A 27142-nucleotide genomic window follows, 5' to 3' on the forward strand; every position below is an offset into this window, starting at 1 on the left:
GTGCTAATAACACCCACTTTTAAACGTTCTTCAAAGAACCATATACAGGTTTCCGTGGCATAACTAGGATCTTATGGGCCTCAGTGGTGCATAAAAAACGTCTCAAACAAGTTGATGCTCTCAAGACATGCAACTCAATCTACTAGTATCTAACATTAACCCAGAGATGGTTATGTTAGATTAACTATTTAAGACTTTAGACTAAAAACAATCATGTTGCAGGCTGTGAAGGATCTGTCTGAAAATGGCTGCCATTGATGAGAGGCATTATGAATAAGAGAGGCTCTGTGTAATGGTCTGTGTAAGGCTGATGGAAGTTAATTATTGAGGTATACTGTAAAGAAATTTCTGTGGGTCATTGGTGTACAACTGTTTCACTATCTATATGAGGGCCCAATGAAGATTTTAGGGGGCCAGGTTGCTGCAGGCCATCATGCTATCTCCAGTGGGTATGCCATGGACATGTTCCCAATCATGGAGACGAATCATTTAACCATGCATTTTTTAAGCAGTCTGTGAGTTGTCATGCTTCTATATACAACCACTGCCTTTACATTAAGGGTGCTATTTTAAGGGTGCATCGTGTAGAACCTGAGAAGCTTTCACATGTTGGGAGTTTATGGGAACTGGGCCTGCTCAGCTCTCCCATTGTCCTCCTCCTGTCATCCCACAATTCCCTTCTGCCCAGAGCCATTGTGTTTCGGACCGTGGCTCTTTGTTCCCTTTCACTGCCCACTGCCAAAGCTTTTTCTGCCACATTTCACTGAACCCAGAAAAATTGTTTATTTTCCGTCTTCCCTGGAAATGAATGAAAGCATGCTTAATTATTTTCATCAATGCCTCAGATGAAGCACCAAACAAATATGGCTGAGATTCACTGCCAAAGCACAGGGGGCCACACGTGAATGTGAGAAACGGAGGGTCAAGGCAATCCATTTCTGCAGGAAGTTATTAGAAATATTACATCTCCAGTCTTCACCATGTACATAAACACTGACGCTACCGTGGTCCACCCAAGAGAAAGACACATAATAGGAATAAGAATAAGAGAAGGGCTTTGAAAACATTTCTAATGTTTTCCATTTCATCATATGCAAGATGTAGACGTAAACTTGTACGCTGTGGAAGAAAACAATCTGTACTGTCTTGTAAATTCTTTAAATTTAAAGCATCTTCTTAATATATATATATATATATATATATATATATATATATATATATATATATATATATATATATATATAATGTGCACTAGGGATATACCAATTTTGTTTCATCCAGTTTGATCAGAGTACTTTTATGCTGAGTACTGACCAACAATGATGCAGTATTTGTATTTTCCATAGATAAAACAGCCACATAATTTAGATGAGATATGCAAAGCTGATAATTAATACTACAGTAAAATCACTTCATTTTTCTTGTGTGCATAATGTGACACTGCTTTTTCAATGACTGTTTTATAGTGTGCTGTAATATTGACTTAAAATCCAATTTAATTGAACCACCTGATGATTTGGTCATCTGTTAATTTAATATTCTGCAGTAAAATCACTGCATTGAGCTTAATAGTAAACACTCTGCAGTATTACAGCCATGCGCTCGCACTCGATGTGCCCATGTTTACACAAAAGGCAGCTAGTTCATATACTAGTCTGCAAGGACTGCAGATATTAAAGATTTCATTTTCTACTTTAAAAATGGTTCAACACACTGAACATTTAACTTCTGGGCCCGGATTCACGAAAGTGACTTAAGAAAGGAAATCTTCTTAAATGTGTGTTTTTTCTTAACTTCATTCTTAACAAACAGTTCTGAAAACTTGCTATTCTTCAAATAACTTCTTAAGAATTCTCTTATTTTTTTCTATTCTCTTAAGAATAAGTACAAGTGGTATTCTTGAAAATATTATGTTCTTGAATGTTTTCTTAACCTTACGATAGCCTCACAATTGTCTTAGGCTGTAAGAGTTGACGAGGTCAGCATCTAAACTTATCACAGACACTTCCTCTGCTGCTCCTGCCCATCCTTATCCGTCACCCCACAATTATCATATTTTATATGTCACATCTAGTTCTAGTTTGCAAAACTTTTAAAAGCTTGGTTTGATATTTCACCTCCATTTTGCTGTTCTCTGAGCAGATAATGGAAATAACCATACAAATTCAAAATTGATCTTGCGTCATTTATGGTACGTGGTAAAAAGCGACGTAGCTTACATAAGAAAAAAATGAAGATTTTCTTAGGAAAATTTTAAGAAAATAATTAAGATTATCTTAGATTAAGTTTTTTTTTGGGGGGGGGTGCATTTAAGAACATTCTTATGAACTTTTTAGTGTTTGTCTTAAGAAAGAATGTGTTTCGCCCATGGTCAGTTAGCTTAACAGCACCTCTACAACAGTGGCGTAAACAGAGCAAAAATTCAGAAGTGGATTCGGTTCATTTTAACTGATATGCTTGGATCATCCCTGATACCAATCCACTGAATTGGAATTGTTTTTTTATATCTACATCAAATAGCCTTGACACAAATCACTCAACTCTTACAACTCATCTACCTCTATCACCTCTGACAGTGTTCCACTTCCTACAGTGTGCCAGCTCTGCACTGAATGGAACAAAAGAGAATGCAGTCTCTGCTCCAACAGACCCTCATGAGTGCAGTTATATAAGCACACATTATGTAGAACATGACAGACTGACATTAACTGCACCACATTTCCATTATATCGCACGACAGCTGTTTAATCAATGTTGCGCTGGCCATGGAGTCAAAAGAAAAGTTTGCCCAGGGTTCAGCAGCTCAGGTCATCAGCTCCATAAACCAAACAAAGCAGAGCTTACTGACCATGAGCAAGTGGCTGAAAGGTATCGAAAATGCAGGAAAGTAATACTGGAAAATTAAATTAATGGATGTAAAACAGTGTAGATGAAAACAATTTGTACCCTCTTGTAAATTGCAGTCTTGCATGTCTGCATGTGTGGTGAGCTGTAAAACTGGAGTTCACTGCAAGCCATTTTGGAATCATTTGGAATGAACTGTAAACCAGTGTTAATTTAACATTGTAAATGTGTATGCACGCTCGTTACCTACATTTAAATATCGGACATCCAGCTCCACTTTCTTCTCCAATTCTGTGAGTAGCTCATTATGGAAGGATTTCAGCTGAAAGATAAAGTATATGAATATGAATATATGAGTTAATGACATTCCTCCCTCTCTATTTTTCTCTTTCTCTCACACACAAACACAAACACGCTCATCATCATCATCTCCTCATCTCCACTGTTATACAAGGCAACAGGGGTGCTTTATCTTTGCTTAGCTATTCTGTTAGTAAACTGCTCAATATATAATTGAGTTCAGGCCCAGTCACTGAAATTACTTTCATTTCAATGGAATTCGCAGCAATGAGCTATTTTGCATCATAGACATCAGGCTTTGTGTGGGGTTAAACTTTGGCCAACGTTTGGTACATGAAATTGCGTCCTTGACCAATAGTGTCACTGCTTTGGCTGCGCTCGCTTCTAAAGGGGCGATGCTTTAAATAGCAGCAATGAATATCCACAGAGAAGGAAATGTGTTCTTACTGTTTCTGGTTTGCGAGTTAGCTAGCTTGCAAACTGCACCAAAAGGAATAATGTTTTTGTTTTTTTCCCCAGATCAGATTTGGTCACACCTGTTTTGCAGGGTGACAGAAACTGCAGTTGTCTAGTGTAACTGCTGCTTTACATGGTTTTGATATAACAGTGATGATAGGTTCAGGGCTAACAAGTCACCCCTAACCGGACCTAAACTGCGGCCATATCAGCTGGACACAGCTAAACTGGCTTTGAAATGATTAAGCCAGCTCTATGACAAAACACAGGGCAGGCTCTAGATATCACACAGCCTCTGTGGAAAACAAGCACCTTTAAAAGCTTTAAGCAGAGTGAAAAAAACACCTCAGAGCCGCTCCACCTTATCGTTTGAGTTAAGGCAGGAATGGAGAACAGCGTTTGTTTAACCTGCGTGTGTCAGTGTGTGACACAGAGCGGGAAAGCCCCCAGATATCTGCGAGCCGGTGGGTGGATAGCGCAGCAGACGGCTGCATTGTTCTCATTGTGCATGTGCGGAAGTGGCTCTGTTCATCTGACATTTTGAAACGGACCACCCTTCCCTTTCCCCACAGCGGGGCCAGATGGAGGCTTTCAGATAGGGTCATAGTAAAAGGACAGGGATAAGGGCAGTCTTCCATTGCCAATATATTCCACGGTTCACTATTCACCTCAATGCGCTTGGAGGAGAATGCTAATCAATGGACTTTACAGTGAAGGTGAGTGATACATCACTCCACAAAAGAGAAAGAGAGAGTGACCTCTAGTATTCAGTCAATCTTTAGTGGGTGAACTGTATTCAGTGCTTTTATTCCATATGGCAATTATAATACAAATGTAAAGGACATTCGATGTATAATTTCACACACCATGTCCTCTAACTGCATCTGGATCTGTCTGTGGACTTCGGCCATCTGAAAGAGCACGTCCCCTACAGAGAGAGAGAGAGAGAGAGAGAGAGAGAGAGAGGGAGAGAGACAGAGACAGTGGGAGACAGAGCATTGTTATAACACTTTTCTGCATATACATGCTCTGATATACACATGCAGTAAAATCATGCAGTTCCAAACAAACAACAAAAGCTGCACAAAAAAAACAGAAAGAGAGAAAGAAGGAGAGAAGGAGGTAGAGAGAGAGATAGAACAAGAAATGGACATGATGGAACGTCACTCAAATCACAGGTAAAAAGCAGACAACTTAAAAGTAACGCAGACAAGCTTAAAGAAAACGCAGACAAGCTTAAAGAAAACACGGACAAGCTTAACGATACCCACGAAGACAATGAACAGTGCTGCTAACAAGTCAGAAAAACACCATCAAATGGAAACATATGAGAGAAATGATCAGTTCTCATATTAAGCGCAAAGCAGAATAAAATGACATCACAATATACATGATAGCCATAGCAATGTAGGCTTACTGCAGTGCATGGTTCATCAACAGAAATGAAAGAAAACAGCAGCTACAACATGTTGATCACAAACTGTGATCGTTAGTTTCTGAGCAACAGAGCTGTGAGAAAAGCAACAGATTGAAAGAAAGTAGCAACAAAAGAAGCAACGAAAGAAAGAAAAAGTAAGAAAACGTTTCATTCATGCAGCCAGGAGGGGTGTGTGTGGCCTGTGTGTGTGTCGGGTATGCAGGGTACCTACACGCAGCTTCTTCTGATTATGCAAAGCATTGTAAAGGATAAAAAGAAAGAAGATAAACAAAAGAGCTAGATTGAGCAAGAGACAGAAGTACAGTAGACCTGGGGGGCTGTGAAAAAAGAGAGAAACCTTTCCAGGGCCAATAAGACAAAACACACATTACCCGTTTTTCTCCCCCGTTTCCCCCAAATGCAGCCAAACCTCAATTAATATGGATCAGCAGCATCTCTAGTTAACCGAGACCCATTCTTTCATTCTCTATGAATGTTGTAGGTTCAGTTCAGTAAATATGTACTGAAGAGGAAGTTAATTAAAGTGGTTTCAGGAACAACAGTTTCATTATGCTGGAATTTGTTTCGGAATTTTTTTTTTGGAAGAGTTTCCTGCTTCCTAACTCAAAGTGTTCATGCAGTCTCAACTGTTTGAAACTGAGAAAACAATGGACAGTCATAGTACACTTGCATGTATTTGACTGCTGAATAGATATGAAAGAGTCTTAAAATGTTTTTTTTTACACTGATTTGTTCAGTTCTTCATTCATTTTAAATGAAGCTACGACAATAAGGCTGTGACAATTCACCATTAATATAGGGACGAAAATGAACGGTTTTGATCAAAAATCTTGCAGAGACTAAATTAAACTTTATATTATCCACGAATTCTGGTGTATTTAGTGATAAGTTGACAGTGGTTAAAAATGTTCAAAATAAGCTATTCATTGTTGTAGGTGCTGCCATGTTAAAGTGACATCAAGGAACTGAAACCCTGACTTTGAGTGGGAATTACAAATTGAAAAGTCTTTCACATGGATTTATCCCACTCATGTGCTGATGGACACAGCATTAGCATAATGGAAAAACTATACATATCTATTGTTTTTTTGAATATTTCCTTACAAATTACAAATGAAATGCCTATTTTGAGGGAACATGACCAATAGAAGAGTAAAAGCCTCATGAAAAGCTTTGGTCAGAACCGTACTGCAGTTGTCAGTGTGATAACAAACTGCATCCCTGTGGTGATCATGGCAGCATTGTAACAAACACATCATGCTTTGATGACATCACACGAGGTTAAATGGTTTTAAACAGCACAGAGTCATCTTCTAAGATCCTGTCTGAACCCATACTAACCGGGTTTTGGCCCATATCGCATTTTGGGGTATAGAACAGGTGTTAGTACACACGCACACTGTGGACCTTAAATGACAAGGCATTTAAACACCAATGCTTTATGACTGGAGACAGAGAAACACAAACACAGACACATTCACACAAATGTACAACATGAGCATGGGCTTGATATCTCTCTACCTCCAGTTTGTGGTGTGTGTGCACAAGCGTGTGTGGTCACCTAAGGGCTAATGCGCTAGAGATGTCACACCGAAATGTAGACTAATGTACTGGTACCTAGTGCCATCTGTTTGGATCACACCCAAAGCAGCCCAGATCAATAAATAAGCCGTGCTGTTGACTGTTGTAAAAAATGACAGCAGGTCTAAGGGCCTAGAGTTACACTCTCACTGCTGTTCACATTAACCATTGTCTTTATTCCTACTCTGTATCTTGTCACTGTCAGAACAAAACCTTGTTTTTGCATCTGTTTAATATATTTTCTTTACATTACGTCAGTGTAATGTACACTTTAAATTATGTCAAAATTTCATTTCATGAGGAACAGTCCAATAGAAATGGTCCAAAATGACTTAGAATAACAATAAATAATAACTTATTGAAAGTTAAGCAGGTTTTTTTCTTTCTCCTGTAAAGTAATGTTTTTGGGAGATGAAAGTTTTTGTTCTGACGATGACAATATACTCACTTTAAACTTGTTCAAAACTCAGTCACAACTATTGCAAGCAATGCATGTTGTGGTGATTGTGGTGGTCCCCCCTGTTCTCCAGGCATCACAGATGCTGTTCCACTGTAGGTGATTTCACCTGTTGGCTGAAATCACCTACAAGGTTGCTTGCATCTCTTAGAGAGGAAACTGTTCAAAAAACATTGCTTAGAAAGTGCTGCTATTTACAAAATGCCAAATAACTTGCATTATCTTGCTATAAAATGTCAGCTACAAGGGAATGATTTGGGCAAGACATAGTTCAGATAGCAGTTAGCTAGCTAGCTCAAGGGGACTATCTGAGCAAGATATGGCTGAAATGAAAAAGTTAGCTACGCAGACAACTTGAGTATACAATTATTTTACATAGTGATACATATAACTGCAGCTGCTGTCTATGTCTTAAATGAGGAAAGGTGATTAAATAAGCTGGCGTTACACAAAGAGGCTATAAAATAGCCTCCAGCCTCCAACCTAGATTGGAAGAAGTAAAGGTGGACCAGCTTGCCAGAGAGGACTACTACAGTCACCACGACAAGTTTTATGAACCAGACAGTCAAAACACTGATAAGGTACCATGCAATTACATCAAATGGTATAACTGATTTCAATCGCCACAGCATGGACAAGAAATTAAAGATGGTGTTTTGGGAAAGTTGCTGAATTGATGGTACCTAGTTAGCTTAACTAGCTAGTTAGCTTGCCAGCATTATTCGACCAGCTTTGTTAGCAAACTGTAGCCTCTGCTGAAACCAGAACAACGTAATAGGATGTGATAGGCTACATGAACAATGCTGGTTACTACTCTTGCTAACTAGCAGAATAATCAAGTTGCATGTGACTTTAATTATTCAATTGCACTGTGCACTGTTCACTAAGTGTAGTATGGGCCCTTGTACATATGCATATACATGCATGTACATATTAATTTCATAGTAGATACCCAATAGTTCCTTGATAACAAGGCTTAAGATTAAGAACTGACCGAAATTCTAGGTTTCAAGTAAGCGGCTTTCAGCTCTTTGCTGAATCATACATGTTTTCACATATTAACGATTTGTGTGCACAGGTAACAAAGCTGCACAGCAGAACACATTTCATAATATTTGACCCTATTTGTCTTTCTCTTTTGTAACCTGGCCCTATCCTGACATTAAAATTGCATTACATATCCAATCAGCCCCAGCTCTAAAGCTCAGAGTTCTGCGAATTTCTGGCACAGTCTTTTCCACAGATCTGTGTCGCATCAAGGACAGCAGAGCACCGTACAGGAGAGAGTACGAGTAAGAGTGCTCAAGGTAAAAGCTGCCTTAATGCTCTCTTCAGCACCCACTCCCCATATTCATTATCTCAGATGTAACCCTTGTAAATTACAAAAATCACCAGTGACAGCTCGTGATTATTGTTGAGTTTTGTTATTCCCAAAAATCAATTTTTGTTAAGTTCTTTACAACAAAACAAACAGGAAAATCCCAGAAGTGCAGGCTCAAACTCGTCAATCCAGGATATAAGTTTAATGTATGTAATTCATTGTTTAAGTGTGTTAATTATTCATGCAATTACATTTAAACAGTATAGAAAAATGACAGCACACTCTAGACTTCTAAGAGCTAAAAAGGAACACGTACGGCCACACTGAAGAAGTCTGAGTATCAGCATGCAGGATAGACTACACGATGATCCCACAAATGCCCACCCAAACAGTGACCGGGTTACCTCATGGCCCACTGAGACCTGAGCTAAAGCTATGGATTAGGGCTAATACACAATGCGGACAGGGGTGAATCTGGAGAACTTTATTAGTGTGTGCTGGTGGGCTTCTAGAGTGTGTGTGCTGGCAGGCTGGAGATGGGGGTGCTTTTCGGTTTAATTCTCCTCTTCCTGTCCTCCTTCTCAATCACTCACAGGTTTACAGTTTAACCCCTTAACTGCACCCACATTACAGTTCTGCACTCTCATAATTATATAACTAACATATTAATTTCATAGTAGTTACTGAATACTTTATTTTGAGATAGAAGTCTTGGGATTCATAACCAAAAGATATTTATTACTATCATAACTTGTTCAATTAAAATTACCTTCTACCTTCTATCTATCTATCTATCTATCTATCTATATATATATATATATATATATATATATATATATATAGATAGATAGATAGATAGATAGACAGATAGATACATAAAAAGGAGAGGGACATTGTGTGAATGACCTTGTGTACCTTCCCTCATTGACCTTGGCCCCCCAGCTTCATCTCTACAGCAGCACACTCTAATTTCCTCTCCTAGTCAGCACAATGTGATCTAATACCACTCCACTCCACCCTTCCCTCCATCCCTTCTTCCATCAGTCCACTCACACTCAGCCAGGCCTCTAAGCCGCTTACCAATAATCAGCACAGATCACAGCAGCTGCGGCTTACAGGGCCTTCTACATATTGTTGTCTGAGCTTAACAGAGGGCTGGAGCAATTAAAAGACAAGCAATTAAAGCCAACACCGGACCCTTCAGTGACCGCTGATCAATAGCCACAGAGCTCTCAGTTTACTGAGACTGTATGTGGTCTCTGATACTTTAGAGGCCTGCAACAGGCTTTAGAGGGAAATCCCCTTATTCAGAATAACTGCCCTTTGACCATGAAGAGACTATTTAATTGTTTGCAAAGAAAGACAAAAGAAAGAAAAGGATGAGAATCAAAGAGCAAGAGAAACTACACTAAAGCAAGAAAATACTGACTGTTTTTAAAAGGAACTTTTAGTTAGCTCACCTCCAAAAGGGGCTACAAACTAACAGGACAACTGTGAGGGGTCAGGAGAAACGTGTTCTCAAGCCACTAGAAAACAGTTTATTTTGATTTTTTAACCAATAAATAATAAAGTTAGCTCCAGTTACGACGCAGTGCAAAGTCTAAGAATGAACAAGCCTAAGGGTTGGAATAGATGTAGCAGCTCTATCGGGGACCAAATGTCCCCAAGACGATGGAAAACATTAACATTTTGACTTTGTGGTGGCATGTGTCTGGTTCCTGTCAGCAATTTTCTTCCTAAAGAAAAACTGTAGCCTTAAAAAAAAGAAAAGAAGAAGTATCTTTCTGTTAAAGGGAAAATCCACTTATTTTTCAAAATTTCTGCACAATTAAATGATTAAGATCTAAATAAAGTCATTCAGAATGGTTTGCCATGAAATTCTCCATTCTAGAGAAATTTACAAAAAAATGTACAAAACAAAGTTGCTCATGGTGGCGAAGATGGGAACCAGACGTCTGGAGAATTCACTGCTTCTAAAAGCTCCTTCACAGAAAGCTATTACATGAAATAGTTAGGAATACACTGCCTTATGTCTGAGACATAGGTTTACAATAGTTTTGAAACAAGCTTTTGGCCTAAAACAGATTTTTTCAAATACAGTCATGGCAGACACGTCCAGTCATATGCAAAAGTTTGAACACTCTCTAATTTAAATGTTTGGTTGATTTAAGTAAAAACATGTTAACACATCCTCTACAAGGAACACACTTAAACATGGTATTTTCTGAAAATATTAGTACACAATTTCTAGTTATTGGCTGAAATAGGGTAAAAAATAAAAGATAAAACATAAAATGTGCTGTAACTTTTGCACACGCCACATTTTATGCTCTATTTTTTCCCAATAGGTTAAATTCAGCAAATAAACAGTATTCTACTCTTCTTCCTTAAGGTTAGGGTTGAGTTAGTTGTAGAACAGTACTAGCGAGTGTGTTTTTGTCTGTAAGGGTCATGTGGACAGACCATCTATCTCTGATGTGTCTGATGAGCTGGAAGGAAGAGAGTTACAGCTCCATTATCCACACCCAGCAGCTTGAGCGCCGGAGAGCCTGAGGGCTGAACTAAATGAATGTGAGGCAGAATCAGAGAGAAAAAATGACAGATGCCAACTGATGCCTACTAAGACAGCACTGATGCAGAGTTTTTCAGCTGAAAATGAGTTCCGTGTCTGGTCTAATCCCCCACTGCCCTCTCAAGAGGGCACAAACAGCGAAATGTTTTTGTGAACCGTCACTGTATGCATGGCTGGATCTTTCTCTCCACTTCCTGCCCTCTTTTGCTGCCCACTTTCCATCCACTTCCTCTCCCTCCATCTTGACTTATACCATCTTTCCTCTATGCCTAAGCATTTTACTACTTTACACCACTTCTCAGCGTTGCTGTGACCTTGGTGGAGGTAATAAAAGTCAACAGCTCGAGAATGATGCAGCGCTGGTGCAGATGCCGGTGATAAATATAAGCACCCTCATTCTCCATTCTCAAGCACAACGCTATAATCACACCACTACTCTTTTAAAGCTGCAATGTGGAACACGCTCAGCTACGCTAACAGTCGCCTTGCTGTGAGTCTGAAAACCACAAACGTTTTAGGGCTCTTCATGCAAAACAAGAGCTCTCGCTAATTGCTTTTTTCATGCTGTTAGACAGCAAAACACAACTGTGCAGGTCATGAAGGCCCAAAGCAGTGGGCAATAATTTCTAAAAAGTGATTCAAAAAGATGTGTTCGCTACTAATTCGACTGCATTTTAGAAGACATGAGTCATCCAGGGTCCATATGGAGGTATATATTTCAAGCCCTCCTGCACATAACTACATAACTTGTGCATGAGTTTCATATCAGTTATGCAACATGTATAGTTGAAGAGGTTTGCTATGAAACACATTAAAGATCACTTTCAAGAATTTTCTTTTTTTTTATGAAATATATTGTCGGGGGTGAGCTTACAACATTCAAGATTTATGCTATATTATGATTAATACCACCTTTATTAGAAAAACAAAAATGCACTATATTCTATTATACATCAACTGATGTTTTCAAAAACATATGTCCAAAATTGTTGCAAATGTTGTTACAAAATCTGTCTGTCTGTCTGTCTGTCTGCCTCTCTGTCTCTCTGTCTGTGTCTCGTCTCTCTGTCTCTCTATCTATCTATCCCAGCCTGAAATATTACAGTATTACTTGCAACATTGCCAAACATAAAGCAAACAAGATAAGGTCACATTGAGCATGGTATATACTCGAGCATGGTATACACTTAAAAACTATAAAATAGTTAATTATAAATCAGATAATATAAGATCAAGTATCATCCGATACTTAAGGTTTCAGAAGAGAAAAAATGGTATCTTGGCTTTAATCAAGAAACCCCTTTACATTCCAGGCTTATTACATACTACGGCTTATTATTCAGTAACTACAGGAACTTGTAACTACAGGGACAGTGCAAACTAATGGAGCTTTTCTCAGGTTATAGAAGTGTGTAATAAAACTTTGGATTAAAATTTTTGATGGTTTCGGAATATGTCATGTAGTTTATTTGTATATATGTACATATATGTATTTTTTTAGAACAAAATCATTTTGGATGCTCAGATGTACCTATGTTTATAGATTAACAGTGGCATTTTATTCTAGGATGTCTCTTCACTTTTAATAAGAATCGCATTTAATAACTGAAGTAAATCTAAAATAGTTTTCCTGCATGAAATAGTAAAAACAGTGCAGAGTATTGTATAGATAAATATAAATATTGCTTTCTAAATCCTAAAGACATAAAGGTGAGAGCACCTTCTACATGCCTGGTGAAAACATTGATAAATGTTGTTTAACGTCTGAATTTCTCTTCATTTGTCTGATGCATGCATCTCTTACACATGAGCTTTTATCTATGGCCTTCAGCTGCCTCAAGCAGCTGGCTGAGTGAGGGGCACCGTGATTGTACATGTGGAAAGCCAACTCATCACCATGCTAGGCTAAAGTCTAACGGTGAACCCCAAAAGACCAGCCTTTCCTTCCACTCTCTTTTACCCCTTTTAACTCATCACAGTCTGATGTCTGATGTCTGAACGAACCTACCTTAGACTGCAACTCACTAGACGAGACATGAGACTTTGCATGTTCTGCACCGTATATACATTACTGCTATATTGTGCCATTTCGAGCTATAGTAGTTAATAAGACTAACAACTGAATAACAAAGCCAAAGGTGTTCAAGAGGTTATTAATGTCACAATAAGCAGATATATCATTTTGAACTTTGCTAGAGAGCAGGTTCTAATATATAACCATTAGAGAGCAGCTGTGAGAGCCAGAATGGAGATTGATTACTGCAGTGACACTCACCCTAACCTGTAGGGGGGCAGCATGACGTGAACTGATGGACGCTCAGATCTGTAATGAGGTCCAAAGGGATGAGACACACTGACAACACTGAGAACAGTGAAGTTTAGAAATGGTTTGAGCACCAAAGTGTGCTGATAGAACTCCTAGAACTCATTTTTCTAACAGACATGACACATAGAAATAGTCCCTGTGGAATATTTATAGATTGCTAAAGTTTTTTAGACCCTTTCTGTTCACAGTCCAGCCATAGCTTCTCTAGACGTTTAAGAGACCTTATCATGCTGCATCTCTGTCTCATCCAAATGTCTTTATTTTTTAAGGTTTCATCTTCAGACGCATCATCGACATCCATATCTCCTTTGCCTTTGCTCCTGTGCAGATTTATCATTTTCCTCTTGTTTTTCCTTATGAGTCTCAGTTCTTCTCAGTGGTTCTTCTTCATGCTCTTAGGATGTTTTTCCTTTTTTAGTCTTTGTTCTTCTCAGTGGTTCCTCCTCATGCTCTTAGGAAGATTTTCCTTTTGTGTCAAGTCAAGAGGCTTTTATTGTCATTCCATCTATGTACAAGTACACAGTGGAGCGAAATTACGTTCCTCCAGGAACAAGGTGTAACATGGAATAAAAGGCAGTACAGACAAAGTGCAATCGTGCAGACGTAAGTGTGCAAAACATTAAACTAGAAACAATACAATAAATACGAAAAATAAGACAGACACAAATGAAACAGACATTAGACACAGTAAACAGACAGGACAGTGCAGCGCCGACACAGCACGCATTTCTGAGCATTTCTGAACGTATCTCGGTTCCTCTCAGTGGTTCTTCCTCATGCTCTTAGGATGTTTTTCCTTTTTAGTCTCAGTTCTTCTCAGTTGTTCTTCCTCATGCTTGTAAGAAGTATTTTCCTTTTAGTCTTGGTTCCTCCCAGCATCTCATCCTCATACTATAACAAAGTTTTTTTTTCTTTTAAGCCTGATTCTTCTCAGAGCTTCTTAATCAAGCTTTTAGAGAGCACTGTAATCTCTGGCTTGCTGGTTGAGGGCTCAGCTAAGCTAACAGTAAGGCTAACTGATAAGACAGACATCTGATAAGATAGAAGCTGCCCTTTACCTTATTGATATAAGTCACAACAGTAAATCATATAGTAAATAGCTTATCAAAGGTTTAGTGACATCTTGCTGTTCAGAATGTTTTCAATACACAATACAAGTACCGTACATCTTAATACTTCTGACTGGATGTGTGCTATATTGAGAAAAATGCTAAAGCCCACCCATTTTATCCCCTTGTTGCAATGACAGTACTTGTCAGCACTCAAATCTTTCCCCATACTGGCCAAAAGATTTTATATAGTCTGGAAAAGAAAGCTGTAAAGTCATTAATTAGGTAAAACCTGCTCGTCATACTAAAGAAGACACTTGACAAACATGTGCCAAGTGTAATATACCCAAATATACCCAAAGGATTAGCAAACAGATGTTTTAATGGCAACAAAACCTTCACAGGTATTTTGTCTTACTTAGCAGTAAGAAAAAAGAAAAAAAAACAAACATCACTCTGAAATTTTCAAGGGTTTTGGTATGCACGGACTGGTGGTGTTCCCAAACTTATGATGGCCCATGTATATTCCTAAAGGAAAAGTCTACAGAGTGATTCTTTTTGAAAGATTGCCAAAGAGCACTGTTTCATTCTCAACAACAACTGTACCTCAAATTATCAGCCAAAGGATGCATGCTCTAGCGGCTTGAACTACTGCAGCGAATGTAAGTGTCTGGGGGCCTAACGGCTGTGAGACTATTACCTGGGGGACGAGAAGACACAGAGCTGTGAGAAAACACTAAAACCATGGCCTTGAGATTCACACTTTCTCCAGGTGAGAATGAAACAGTATTTTTTGTGTCCACACCTGCATCTGTGTAGGAGGAGCAGGTAGAATTCAGTGTCAGTCTCATGTTGATTCCCCTCGAGGCGATTACACGTTCAGCACCCCACTATTCAAAGGAGCCAAGCTGACAACGTCACAATATTGCCCAGCAAACACCCTTAAGACACTCATTAGTTCCTTATAAACACTCAGAAATAGGTTTTAAAACTTCATTTCAGCTAGTTTATGTTTCAGATGGCTTGGACCTTGAATTTGCATAGCACTTCACTTAACTGTGTGGAAAGGTGGAACATCACTGATTGTACCTTCATTTCTACGCCTTTCTCCTTTCTTATTCTCCTTGTGCCTTTTCTCAAAAGTGCTCTCAGGAAATTTAACTATAAATCTGTTTGTTACAAAAGCAGAGGCAGAGACGTACAGCTAAAGAATGAATATGACAGTTTGAGGAGAAGAAAAGCAGAAGGTAAGAAGAGTGTAGCACCATTCAGTTGTATAGTGTTTAATAAACGGATTGCGCTGCGATCAAAGACTCTTTAATCTCCAGCCTTCAGCACAAAGAAAGGCTTTTGATCAAAGGATGCATGTGGAGCCAGGCAATGATACTAAGTAATGTACCTCTGCACAAAGTATGATTAAAGGTACAATCTATAAAATTGCTGCCCGCTATGGTTTCAGGCTATTGAATATATCGCTTTTAGTGAAATTCTCATGCTTTACAAGGTATCACCAGGAGTTTATATGGGAAGCTTGGTTTGTTGGAGCCACTGGCTTCTATACTTGGAACTTTGTAGATTCATGCATAGAACGTGGTCATAAATGGAACAGTCTTTCACTGTAGCTGTTCCTGAACTGTACTGTTCCATTATATTTGTGCTGTATAAAGTCTTTGTTATACTGCTAATGTATGAGCAGAATTTGGAGAGGATTATCATTAACTCTGGAGACAAATGATACACTAAAATGGATGAGAGAGATAGAGAGAGAGAGAGAGAGAGAGAGAGAGACAGAGAATATGCAGTGGACTCTCAATGACCTTTTCCACTTGACAGGCTGATAAGAGTCTAATAAGACCCCTCCCCAATCTCTGAGACTTTAAAATTAAATTACCTGCAGAGAAGCTATCAGAGCTCTTTGCAGATGAATAACCGCTGATGTCCGGATGTTTGTAGAAGCAGGCTCGTCCAGCGTTTCTTCTGAAATCAAGGGTATTACTAGGGAGTCTGTCACTCATATGCTGCAGTAACAGCCTCTACTGTTCTCTTAAGGCTTTACACTAGATGTTGGAACACTGCTGTGGGGATTTGATTGCATTCAGCCACAAGAGCATTAGTATGGTCAGGTACTAATGTCGAATGATCAGTTCTAGATCTCAATCACCACTCTAAGATTTTGGATGGAGCATCATCTCCAACACAATCACAATCATAGACATATAATACAGTTCCGCAGCTCCTCAGCTCAATGCTGGGGGGTTTATACCCCTCTAGCTGATGCTTGGCATTGGGTATATACTGGTTGGTAATGCTTTTCTATGGTGATTATACAAGCTGTACATGCACAGTTAAACACCTGTCAGCAATGGGTGCACATTAAAGTAGCTGAATTCACTGATTAGAAGGAGTGTCTGGATACTTTTGAGTTTTGTGTGGCAGCTCTAAACAAGTGTTGCTACTGTGGCTCATTAGGTTGAATGGGATTGCTCTGTAAAGCTTGTCTAACCTAGCAACAGTTGTTTGAAATAATATGTGAGTAGTGCATGGATAGGTCAATTAACATTTCAATAACTATCTATGATTGCAAAGGCCAGTGGTCACTGCATAAAACTTCTAGTGATCTTAAGTTAAATGCTTAATGAATGTAAATTAAAATATTTCAACTGTCAAAAGTTTGAAACAAACCTAGGGTCTACAATGTAATTTACAATCCTTTTTTTTTTTCTCCACTGAAGAGATTTTACACAGCTCACCTATGGTAAAGAACAAAAAATTAAAGCCAAAATTCACTTCAGATGTTTTATGCAAGTGACCACTGCTTAGGTTTTGGATTTGAGGTCTAGATCTGAATATCTAGATCTTGACATGGGCATGTGATCAACAGTAGCTATCTCCCCAACCACTTTCAGTGGATTTACCTGGAGACCATATGATCTAATGCTGCACTGATCTCCAACTAGGAAAAAATAAAAAAAGAAAATCCCTCAAATGGGAATTCCTACTTGGAAAGTTGGTATGATGTTCTTATTTCCAGTTTCAGCACAGTCATATAAACATGGCTGCTCATGTCATCAACAGGATTAAAGTGCCACTTCTCTACATTTAAATGAGATGTGCTTTGGATCAATCAGCAGACCACTGATCATAAAGATCCCTAGGTTGAGAAGGTAAATGCTGAACATTAAAGTTATCACTCATATCACTAATGTTATCAGGGCAGCTTGCTGATAATAATACTCGCTTTCATGGAGGCATCTAGGTTTGTTTCCCCACCCACTTTGTAGCTCGTACATGCGGAAAATGATGAAATTCCAAGCTCTGATGTTCCCATTTTCAAGTTAAGTAACACCATTTTCTATCAGCAAGTAAGTGTTCAAACGGAGTATCTCTTCACACTACATTGCAAAGCCTTCAGGATGTTTACACTGGAAATATCAGGTGCGCACATCAAGTCAACATGGAAACAAGCTATCCTGATCTGACCTATCAGACAACAGTTTGAGACATCAACTAAAATGGGTGTGTATCCTAGCTTTACTTTGGGCAGCTCAGCTGCATCTGCTAAATTGCATCTAACTAGCTAAGTATCCTCATCAATCAGTGACAAAACTAATGGTATTCATTTGCCTCCTAACCTTCAGCATTCCTGCATTTCCTCCTGCATTCCAATTTGTTTCCTTTCTGTTAACATGCCTTTAATACTAACTAGAAGGGTTGTAGATATCTCTCCACTCTTCCATTTTGAGGTGGAATGGCAGAGCAACAACACACTGAAAAAACAGAGACAGGGCGTCCTTTAAAAACAGAGATTCTATCAAAAATACTAGGCATCGCATTGCACTGTATCACACTTTGAGGGTTACAACTGTTGTAGACTACTTCATTGATTATAATGGCAGCGTTTTGGTTTTGTCATTGTCACTCACTCACGTCGCTTGCTGTTAGGACAAGTTGGTAAGCTGAATGGCACAGACCTTTTTCACTCTGATAGTAGATTTGTCCATAGGTCCTGGAATAACTCCTTCAGATTAGTCATTGGTGTTTCTTTTTTTTCCCTGATCAATTATCACACATGCTCTTTACATGATCCCACTCAACTGCAGAGTAGTACAGCGTAATTGCCTGGTAATTATACAGAACAAACGGGAACGCTCTGATAAAAAAAATAAAAGCAGGTATCAGAGTGAGATTTCTCCCACTGGCAGATGAAGGATTTTAAAAATGTACGCATGTTTTCAAATTGGACAAACTCTTTGTGAGAATGTGAGCGTGTACTTTTACCCTGATCTAGGACAAACTGTTTTAGCCTCAAAAGATGTGCCCATTATGCAAAGCCTGTCTCCGAGCTCGACTTAAAATTGTTTTAATGAGGAGGCCAGCCCTTGAAAATATGGCCACCTGCCAGGCCTGAAAAACAGCCAGCGAAACAAAAGTGAGATGCATGAAAAAAAAAAAAAAAGATCTGCAAGGTTTCCATAGAGATGTAGAACAGAGTGTAAAATTGAGATGCCTTAGGTGCCAATTTGAGATTTAAAAAGGCATTGTGGATGCACACGGTCCATGCAAGTGAAGTTATTCATTGCTGATAATAGGCTGTGCAAATCGAGCAGCCCGATATAACAGGATAGATGGTTGTTATAGGTCTAAATGGAGGCCGTGCGACTTCATTTATGTATCGTCTGCTATTTATCGTGCTTGTGTATGTAAACCACTGATTAGGGTTTTTAATTAGAGCCTGGCTTTGCAGGCGTTCATTTGCCAGAGGCTAATGAGTTACTTCCTGTCTGTGGAGAGGGCAAGAAGTGAGTCTATTTTCAAGATGTAATTCATCTCAACTTTGAGTGGAAATGTTTGCACAGGGAATATCACTCCTCTCCATTAATCAGCTGCACTTCAGACTAGGCTGTGAGCTCCCCGAGCTTGTAAAAAATCCGCAGCTCTATAAACCTGCAGCCATGACGACAGCGGACCATATTTGGGCAGGAGGAAAGCGGAAGCTGTTTAGTATCCTACACACACTCGTGCGGCGTGCAGGAGGCAGACATGGGAGGCTGTTTTTGGCAACGCTGACATCACCGAGGAGCCATTTTGGGACAGATCTATCGCTTTCTCTCTCTCTCTCACTTACACTCTCTCCTCTCGCTTTTCTCTGCAGCAGAACGAGCCCCGTTAAAGCAGGCGTTTGATCTATTTTTAGCACAGTGTTCTCCTCGGGAAGGCTACGTTCCTGCATCAGTGCGGGGGTGATACATGCCAACGCTGCACCGAAGGATCTCCACATATTCCTCTCACCCATGGGGAGCTTACACTCGGCTCTGAGCCCCGAAGACGGTCAGAAGAGACTTTAGGTCAATTGATGAAAAGCAGCCAATCTTCATTGCCAATAAAGTTTCTATGTAACTATTGATACTAGGGATTCCATAGACATATAATGTCCATTTGCTGACGTGGTTATCTCAGTAGTTTGTGGCTGCTTGAATCTGAGCCTAAAGCCTCCCCATCACCACCCTGCATTGACCTCGATCATGTATGACTCACTGCATCTTAGATGGACAAGATTTTTGGCCTCTGCAGTATATTGAAGCAAAAATAAATCTAATTTATAACTGTTATCTATAAAAATGGACACAAATGTAGACAACTTCAGGCTTCAAAATGGCTGCTAGCTGTTCTGTCCTTTTTTACAGATAACAGTATGCCATACAGTCTCAGAAACCACATAAACAAGATTACTTAACAACACAGTTTGAGGCAATTGTGCGATTATATAGGCATGCAGTTTAGCACATTGCTAACCACTAAGGTTAAAAGAATGGGTAATCAAAAAAATGCATGCAGTTTTCCACTTTCCACTAGTGTTTGTTGGCAACGTTAGCCCTGTATCTCCAGTGCTAAACCAAAGAAGCTAAAGTTTGGACACCAAGCATGTCCTGGCTGACTGCATCTTTGGTATGGGGGAAAAATGTGTCAAGCTCTTTCTTTAAAGAAGCAATATTCAGTAAACTTGTTTTGTCTGATCATCAGCATGTTGCTTCAGAAACAGTGATGAATAAGGCCTGAAGTATATTTATGTCAATATATCAATGTGTCTAATAGCTGTGGACCATTTTCGAGTGTTGAATGCAGTAAATAGATCCCAACAGTCACTCAGCACAGCTTGCACGTCCTTCAAGTCATCTCATTTGTGAAGAGTAAACAATTCAGCTTTCTTTGCTGCTTGCTACTCAATCTCCAAAACGCTCCCATTGTTACTTATCCCCTCTCTCTCCCCTCCACGAGTAATCAGTTTCCTTCATGAACTTCTCGCACTGGCATGAAGATATTTTAATTACCCGAGTCGATGCTCATTTCCTCATGAGTCAGCAGTGACAGATCTGAGGGCGGGAGTGATGAAGGCGAGGAGAGAATCTGTCCATGTTTAGTTCTGTCGTGGGTCACAGTGTGTTGGTCCTATTGAAAAACTGGACCGTCCACACATGCCATGTCAGTGTGACTGCTGTGCTGGGATTGGTCCATAATATCTAGTTAACAACGGACTGGCTTTATATAGCAGCACAGGAACAGTCGAACAGGTGTATGAGAGGCGAGTGGCATCGTGTGCTTCCGACTAGAAGGAGGGAGGAGATCAGAGGGAACTTTCCATAGCAACTTGTTAAACTGCTTAACTCCTTAAACTGCATATTTTTCAATTATTCATATTAAAGTTTAATATTAGCTTTAGTTTTTAGTTTAGTAAGCTTTATTGGCATAATTAGATACAGTATTACCAAAGCATCATCAATGTATTAAGTACTATAAATAAAACTACTATATTAAGTACTATAAATTGAACTAAAATAAATATTTTGGTACTAAGAGGTACATTTAAAAAGTATTGCATGGGATCATTTTCACATGATCAACACCATTATTAGGTACTGAATGATTATTGTAATCAAAGTAAACTGAATGCATCACTTTTTTCAGTGAAAGTACTTATAAGAGTGAAGAATTGAAGCATTGGCCTAAATAAAATCCCTTGAAGTTTAAGGGGTTAAAAGCTGTTGTCTTCTTTATGGGATTATATGATGCACCAGCAATTTTAAGCAATGAAAAGAGAGACCTAAATAGTAACACTTCTTTTAGTGATATTAAAAATGCTTTTATATGACTATAAATACATTTTACAATCACTATTTAGAGACCAATTATCAAGAGTGGCCATGACGTGCACTGTTCCTTGTGTCTCCATGGCATGTGATGGATGATTTTTCTCTCTAGTACTCTTTTTAGGGGGTATGAAGTCAACACTTTCATTGCATGGAACTCTTTTTTACACTCTAATGTCATTAGCAGTGATTCATGTCATTTTCCCATCATTTTCAATGAGATATTAAACTTCATTTTTTACAGTTGTTACAGCACAATGCGTAAGCTGACATTCCTGACCCATTAATTTTCCAGCAAATGCAGCAAACTGCTTCTCAAAACACAAATGCATGAATATACTTATGCACTGACTCTGTCACTCCCTCTCTCTCTTTCTCTCTAATATTGCAATGCTGTGGTCATCATGCCTAGTTGGGTACTGTTCATCCACACGGCTCCACCAATGGTCTTATGGCACGTGCAATGATATGCATATGCACAAATGCAGCCTAGATGCAAAAATACACCCCAAAGATGCAAAACAGTGGTGCCATCAGCTGAACAATGTTCACACTTCATGCTCTGATGCTGCCCCCAACACTCTCCAGTTACAGTACTGTTGCATAAAACATTAGCAGTATTAATAAAGACTGAAATCCAATACTGTATGTTTCCTTATGACCACTCTGTCCAGGGCTAGGAAGTATGTAGGTAAGTGACCTCTGTTCTGACTGTCCACTTAGTATTGTACTTCATTCCAAAAGCAGTCTAGGTTGAAATGCAGAAACAAACTGTTAGATCAGGACTGAAATCCTTAGAGACATTAGAACATTTCAGAGGTGTGAAGCAACACTCCACATCACTTCAAAATGAATAGGCGGGTTAGACTGTGAATGGGCAGTCGTGTGTAAATGTATTCATGGTTGTGACATCATAACCATCAAGAACTCAAAATGGGCTTTGCAGCTTAGTTCCCTTATATGGACTGTATGGACTGGAGAGTGAAAGTCATGATATGTCTATGATATGATACAAGCCCTTCAATATCTTTCTGCTATTACGTCTCCCACACAAAGCTTACAGTGTCCCTGCGCTGACCCCAGCCTTAGGCTAAACCAGTTCTTCAGCCAAAACAAAATCTTCCTGGTTAACATCCGTGAGAAAGAGGAATGGAAAGGTTTTTGCCGTAAAGCTATTGCAGGATTCCTCCAAAGAGAAAACAAAACATGAGTGTGGGTAGAACAGAAAGTGGAAGGTTTGGCTTCTTGAATTGTATCTAGAATATTCTGCCCAGAGAAAATAGAGAGAAAGAGAGAGAGAGAGAGAGATACAGAGGGAGATTGAGAGAGAGACAGAGAGAGGGGGGGTTTAGGGGTTTTAGGAAAGGGACTGTGAAACACATTGTTCTGCATGTGACAGACACAGTCATTGCTTATTTGATAAGCTCTGAGAGCTGCAGGCAATACTGATATGTAGGGATGACATCAATATATCCCGGTTCATCCATGCCTGTCAGCATTCTTAATAGAGAGGAGGAATTTTCTTTATAGCTCAAAAACACACACACACACTCAAACACGCACACACACCGCACACATACACACTGCATATGGTATCTGCCCCTGTAATTTTAGTAGAAATAAAGGAGGGGAAATTACACAAGTGATATAGAAGAAAGGACAGAAATGCTGTATCACATGCATGCACACACACAGGTTTGTTTTTATACAGTGTCAGGAAATGGGGTTGTACATACAACTGTTTTTGTATATGTAAGTATTTATATGTAATAATATAATTATATTGTGACTTTCAGAACAAAACCTTGTATCTCCATTTTTACCTTTCTATTTTTTTACATAATTTGAAAATTCCGGCTACTCTTTACATTGTATAAAAAAGTCATGATGAATGGACCAATACAAATAGTCTAAAATTACCTGGAATAGAATATTGACATAACAATACCATAAATATGACAGGGCAGAGGTCATTTGACATCATGAGTTGTCATTTTGTTTAGCAATATAACCGTGTTATCATTACCAGTAAATAATGTAATGGGAGAATGTTTGATGTCATGACAGACTAACTAGAGCACACAGCAAAAATTAGGATGTGACATAATCTGTCATAATATCAAAAATGATAACCTCTGTCATTTAATATAGGTGTAATAGTTAGGTGTCCACATACTTTTGGCCACATAGTGTATCTTATAGCTGTGCATATATGTAAGAAGGCTAATGTTGGCTTCTTATTTGCCAGCCTCTTTTCTGAAACTTCCATTCTGTAAGGCACATGAATGTAACTGCTGCACCATTTAAGGTGGAATGGAAAATTCTAAGAAAGTGCTGATTAAGAAGCCAGCTTCCTAGCCTATAATATGTACGCATTTATTATTTTTTATGGCAATTTTGGTACCCATTTTTATTAGTTTTTGTAAAGTCTAGGCATGCGGGTATGCATGAATCAAACACCAAAGAGCTCCCTTAGTGCTGCTCACTTCTACCATAAAAGGTTCTGTCATAACACGCTGCTGTTTCTGTCTGAGACAGTGCTGAACCAGCAGTCCTGCTTAGCAAACACTATATCACTGTTACTACACTTTTTTTCAGGAAGTCAATTTTAGCTCTACTCCATCGTTTAGATATTGAAAACACAGGATATCAGCTAATGGCATCAGCTGAGATAACACTGAGCGTTTTCAATAATGGCTCTTTGCTGATGGAGAATGGGAACTCTATTGAATACACGTTCAGAGAAAAGAAGCAGTCTGAGAGAAAATGAAAAGAGATGAAGCCACAGAGACATGCGAGAGGTGAGAAGAAAAAAAATGTCCCAGCAATGAATAATGAAAGCAGAAAAGAGCTTTAATGTTGCATTCACTCGCTCATCTCTCTCTCCCCTGGCTCCCTCCTCACGTCAGATTAAAAGTTCCAGTTATATTTGTTGTCATAACTCAGATTTGCTTTCAGCAGCAGGGTAAGGGAGTGGACATTATGCTGCAGAGGATCTACATAGGACTCCACCAAACCACAACAATCACATCCTTTTGCCTCAAAACTGTTCTTTGCATTATGACATCAGAAAGATACAGAGCTGAAAGCCACCTTAAAGCTGATGCAAGGTTTGCCTTTATTACTTTTGTGTTAACTTTTCATTATTTTCATTTATTGCAGTTTGAATCTCTCTAGAACACTTACTTTACCTGAGGATCTAATCAACATGTGGAAATTATATATGGCATTCAACATGTATAGGTTGTGTAAGTTTTCAGAATAAGTAAGTGTGTGTGTGTAAGTGTTCAGCATGTGTAAGATGTATTTTTGTAAATATTTAGTATGTAGAAGTATTCAACATGTATAAGTATATAGTATAAATAGCTTATGTATGAGCATTCAGTATGTATACATTGTCTATGTATAAGTATTCAGCATGTTTAAGTGGAACAGGCATTCAGTGCCTGTAAGTTGTATATGTGTAAGTATTCGACATGTATAATTAGTATAAACAGTATATGCATAACTATTTAACTTGTATAAGTAGCATAAATAGCTTATGTATGAGTATTCAGTATGTATAAGTTGTATATGTGTAAGTATTTAGCATGTATAAGTTGTATAAGTACTCAACATGGATAAATCCCATATGTGTAAGTATTTACTATGTAGAAGTTGTGTAAGTATTTAGCATGTAGAAGTTGCATATAGTCACTGGCAGAACAGACCTTGTATCTCTGAAATGGTAACTTTAAAAGGGAGGGAAAAAAAAAAAACACTTTTAACTTGGAATGAAAAGTCAATGTTAAAAGGTTTTATTCCAAGTTTTTTCAGAACATTTCTGCTGGCCCATTCACACAATGTAAAGTCCAAAGGGCATTTTTTAAATCAAGTAAAAAGCGAAAATGACAAAAAATGGAGGTTTTGTCCCAACAGCGACGATATGTATATGCTTTCAGCTTGTATAAGCTGTATATAAGTGTTTTACATTTAAGTATTCTATTCTATTCTATTCTATTCTATATATAAGTATTGGATACGTATAATTAATAGAAGTAGCATATGTGTACATATTCATCTAAACCTCAAAGCATGAAGCATCCAAATACATTACTCTACAGTTAAGTGCATATGCCCATTCTCTCTAGACTCTCCTGGTCAGTATCAGTGCAAATGAATACAAATAGTGTACCTGTATGCAGTGAAAGAGTATTGGCTTGTTGTTTGTGCCATGGTGTCTATTACTGTAAGTTCATAATAAGCAGAAATCCTCTTGATACAGCATACTGATGTATGTATGAGTGCTAAATAGGATAGATCAAAATAACATCATTGTCTTATATGAAGTTATTACAGGCTGCTATCTTTTTACTGTTGTTCTGAAATATTAAAGTGCATGAATGAAGACATTTTTGGAAGCTTTGCCTCAAAACACTCCAACACAGACTTCTAAAAACACTACAGTGTACATTAAACAATGGTTTTGTTTGTGGGCTTTGACCATTTCTTGCATTACAGTTCCCTGAGAGGCTCTTTTGGATCTCAGCTTTGTTTGTTATTAGTTTGTGGGTAAAAAACATAACTGGGGCACCAAGATTTTATAAACATACACGGTACATAAAAACAGCATCAGTACATTTTGTGCTGACTCGACTGCTTGTGTTCTCACACAGTTTCTTCTCACAGCATTTTGCATGTTGTGGTGTAAAGAAATACAAACAGTTTTTAGGTCATAGCATATCACCATACATGAATGCACAATGATATCGGTCAGGAAAAGAAAAAAATGTTCTCACTTGTCTCAATTTGTCCTAAATCTAAATGCAAGAATGAGATGAGCTTTGGGAGATGTTTGTATTATCATTTTCTCAAGGGAACAAAAACGTAATAGCTTAAAAAGCACAAAGACGCTTTCTGGAGGAAAACAGGACAAGAGACAGAGTGAAAACAATGTAACTGCACTGCACATGTATGCAGGCCTGTGATGTGTGTGGTTGATTGTATATGTGTGTGTGTTTGTGTATGTGTTTAAATACTGGGTTTAAGAATGGCCACATTATGCATTATGCATGAGACATTTCAGACCGTTCACGTTCAAGTTTTGTTTGAAGGCCATTCTACCTGCAATTCCCCTCCCAACCACAGGGGCCACTGCAGCTACAGTCTATAAACTCACCAAGGTCCTTAGAGCTGTGAGTCTCGCTGGCCAGTTCGCCCATCCGCACCAGAGCGTCGAAGTAGCCTTTTGCTGCAAATGTCACACCTGAAAACATGGAAGCATTCGGGTCATCAGAGACGGGAATGTTCTAGAACTTTCCGACCCCCGGAGCATCCCTCAACCCATGGCTTCCGTAATCTATGACAACAGGTGTGGTGGTGGGAAAACTTAAAGATTTGTGTTCTATGATGGCTCTGAAGGAGAGTGTGGGAGGGGAGTGGCTTGGGATCGGGGAGCAATGAATAAAAGCAGAATCTCCTCAATAAATCCAAAAAAACAGGCGCTTTTCAGCCTATCCAGGAATCTGAAATGCCAAACTGTGGCCTTTCACAATCCGTGGCCTCATCGTCTGATCCGAAATCAGACAAAGAGCTTTTCTGATTCTGCCTAGGGTGGCACAGCAGGGAATGCTATGCCTCACCTGCCTCACTAATGCAGAAAGCAGCTCATCTT

The 27142-nt window shown here is 38.8% G+C and overlaps 1 protein-coding gene across 6 annotated transcripts in view; it reads right to left on the reverse strand.

Moving 5' to 3' along the window:
- Nucleotides 1-27142, reverse strand: part of baiap2b (BAR/IMD domain containing adaptor protein 2b) — a 94873-nt gene that overhangs the window by 41926 nt on the left and 25805 nt on the right. For 5 of the 6 annotated variants that reach the window (XM_036572039.1, XM_036572036.1, XM_036572038.1 and 2 more), the window contains 4 exons: nt 26648-26734; nt 5250-5261; nt 4467-4528; nt 3095-3166 (listed from right to left, as the gene is read on the reverse strand). In XM_036572039.1, coding sequence (XP_036427932.1) covers nt 3095-3166; nt 4467-4528; nt 5250-5261; nt 26648-26734 — 233 coding nt within the window. The remainder of the gene's footprint in view (nt 1-3094; nt 3167-4466; nt 4529-5249; nt 5262-26647; nt 26735-27142) is intronic. The other variant, XM_036572037.1, reaches the window with a different exon arrangement.

Source organism: Colossoma macropomum, unplaced genomic scaffold (genome assembly GCF_904425465.1).
Source record: "Colossoma macropomum unplaced genomic scaffold, Colossoma_macropomum, whole genome shotgun sequence".
Taxonomy (NCBI): Eukaryota; Metazoa; Chordata; class Actinopteri; order Characiformes; family Serrasalmidae; genus Colossoma; species Colossoma macropomum.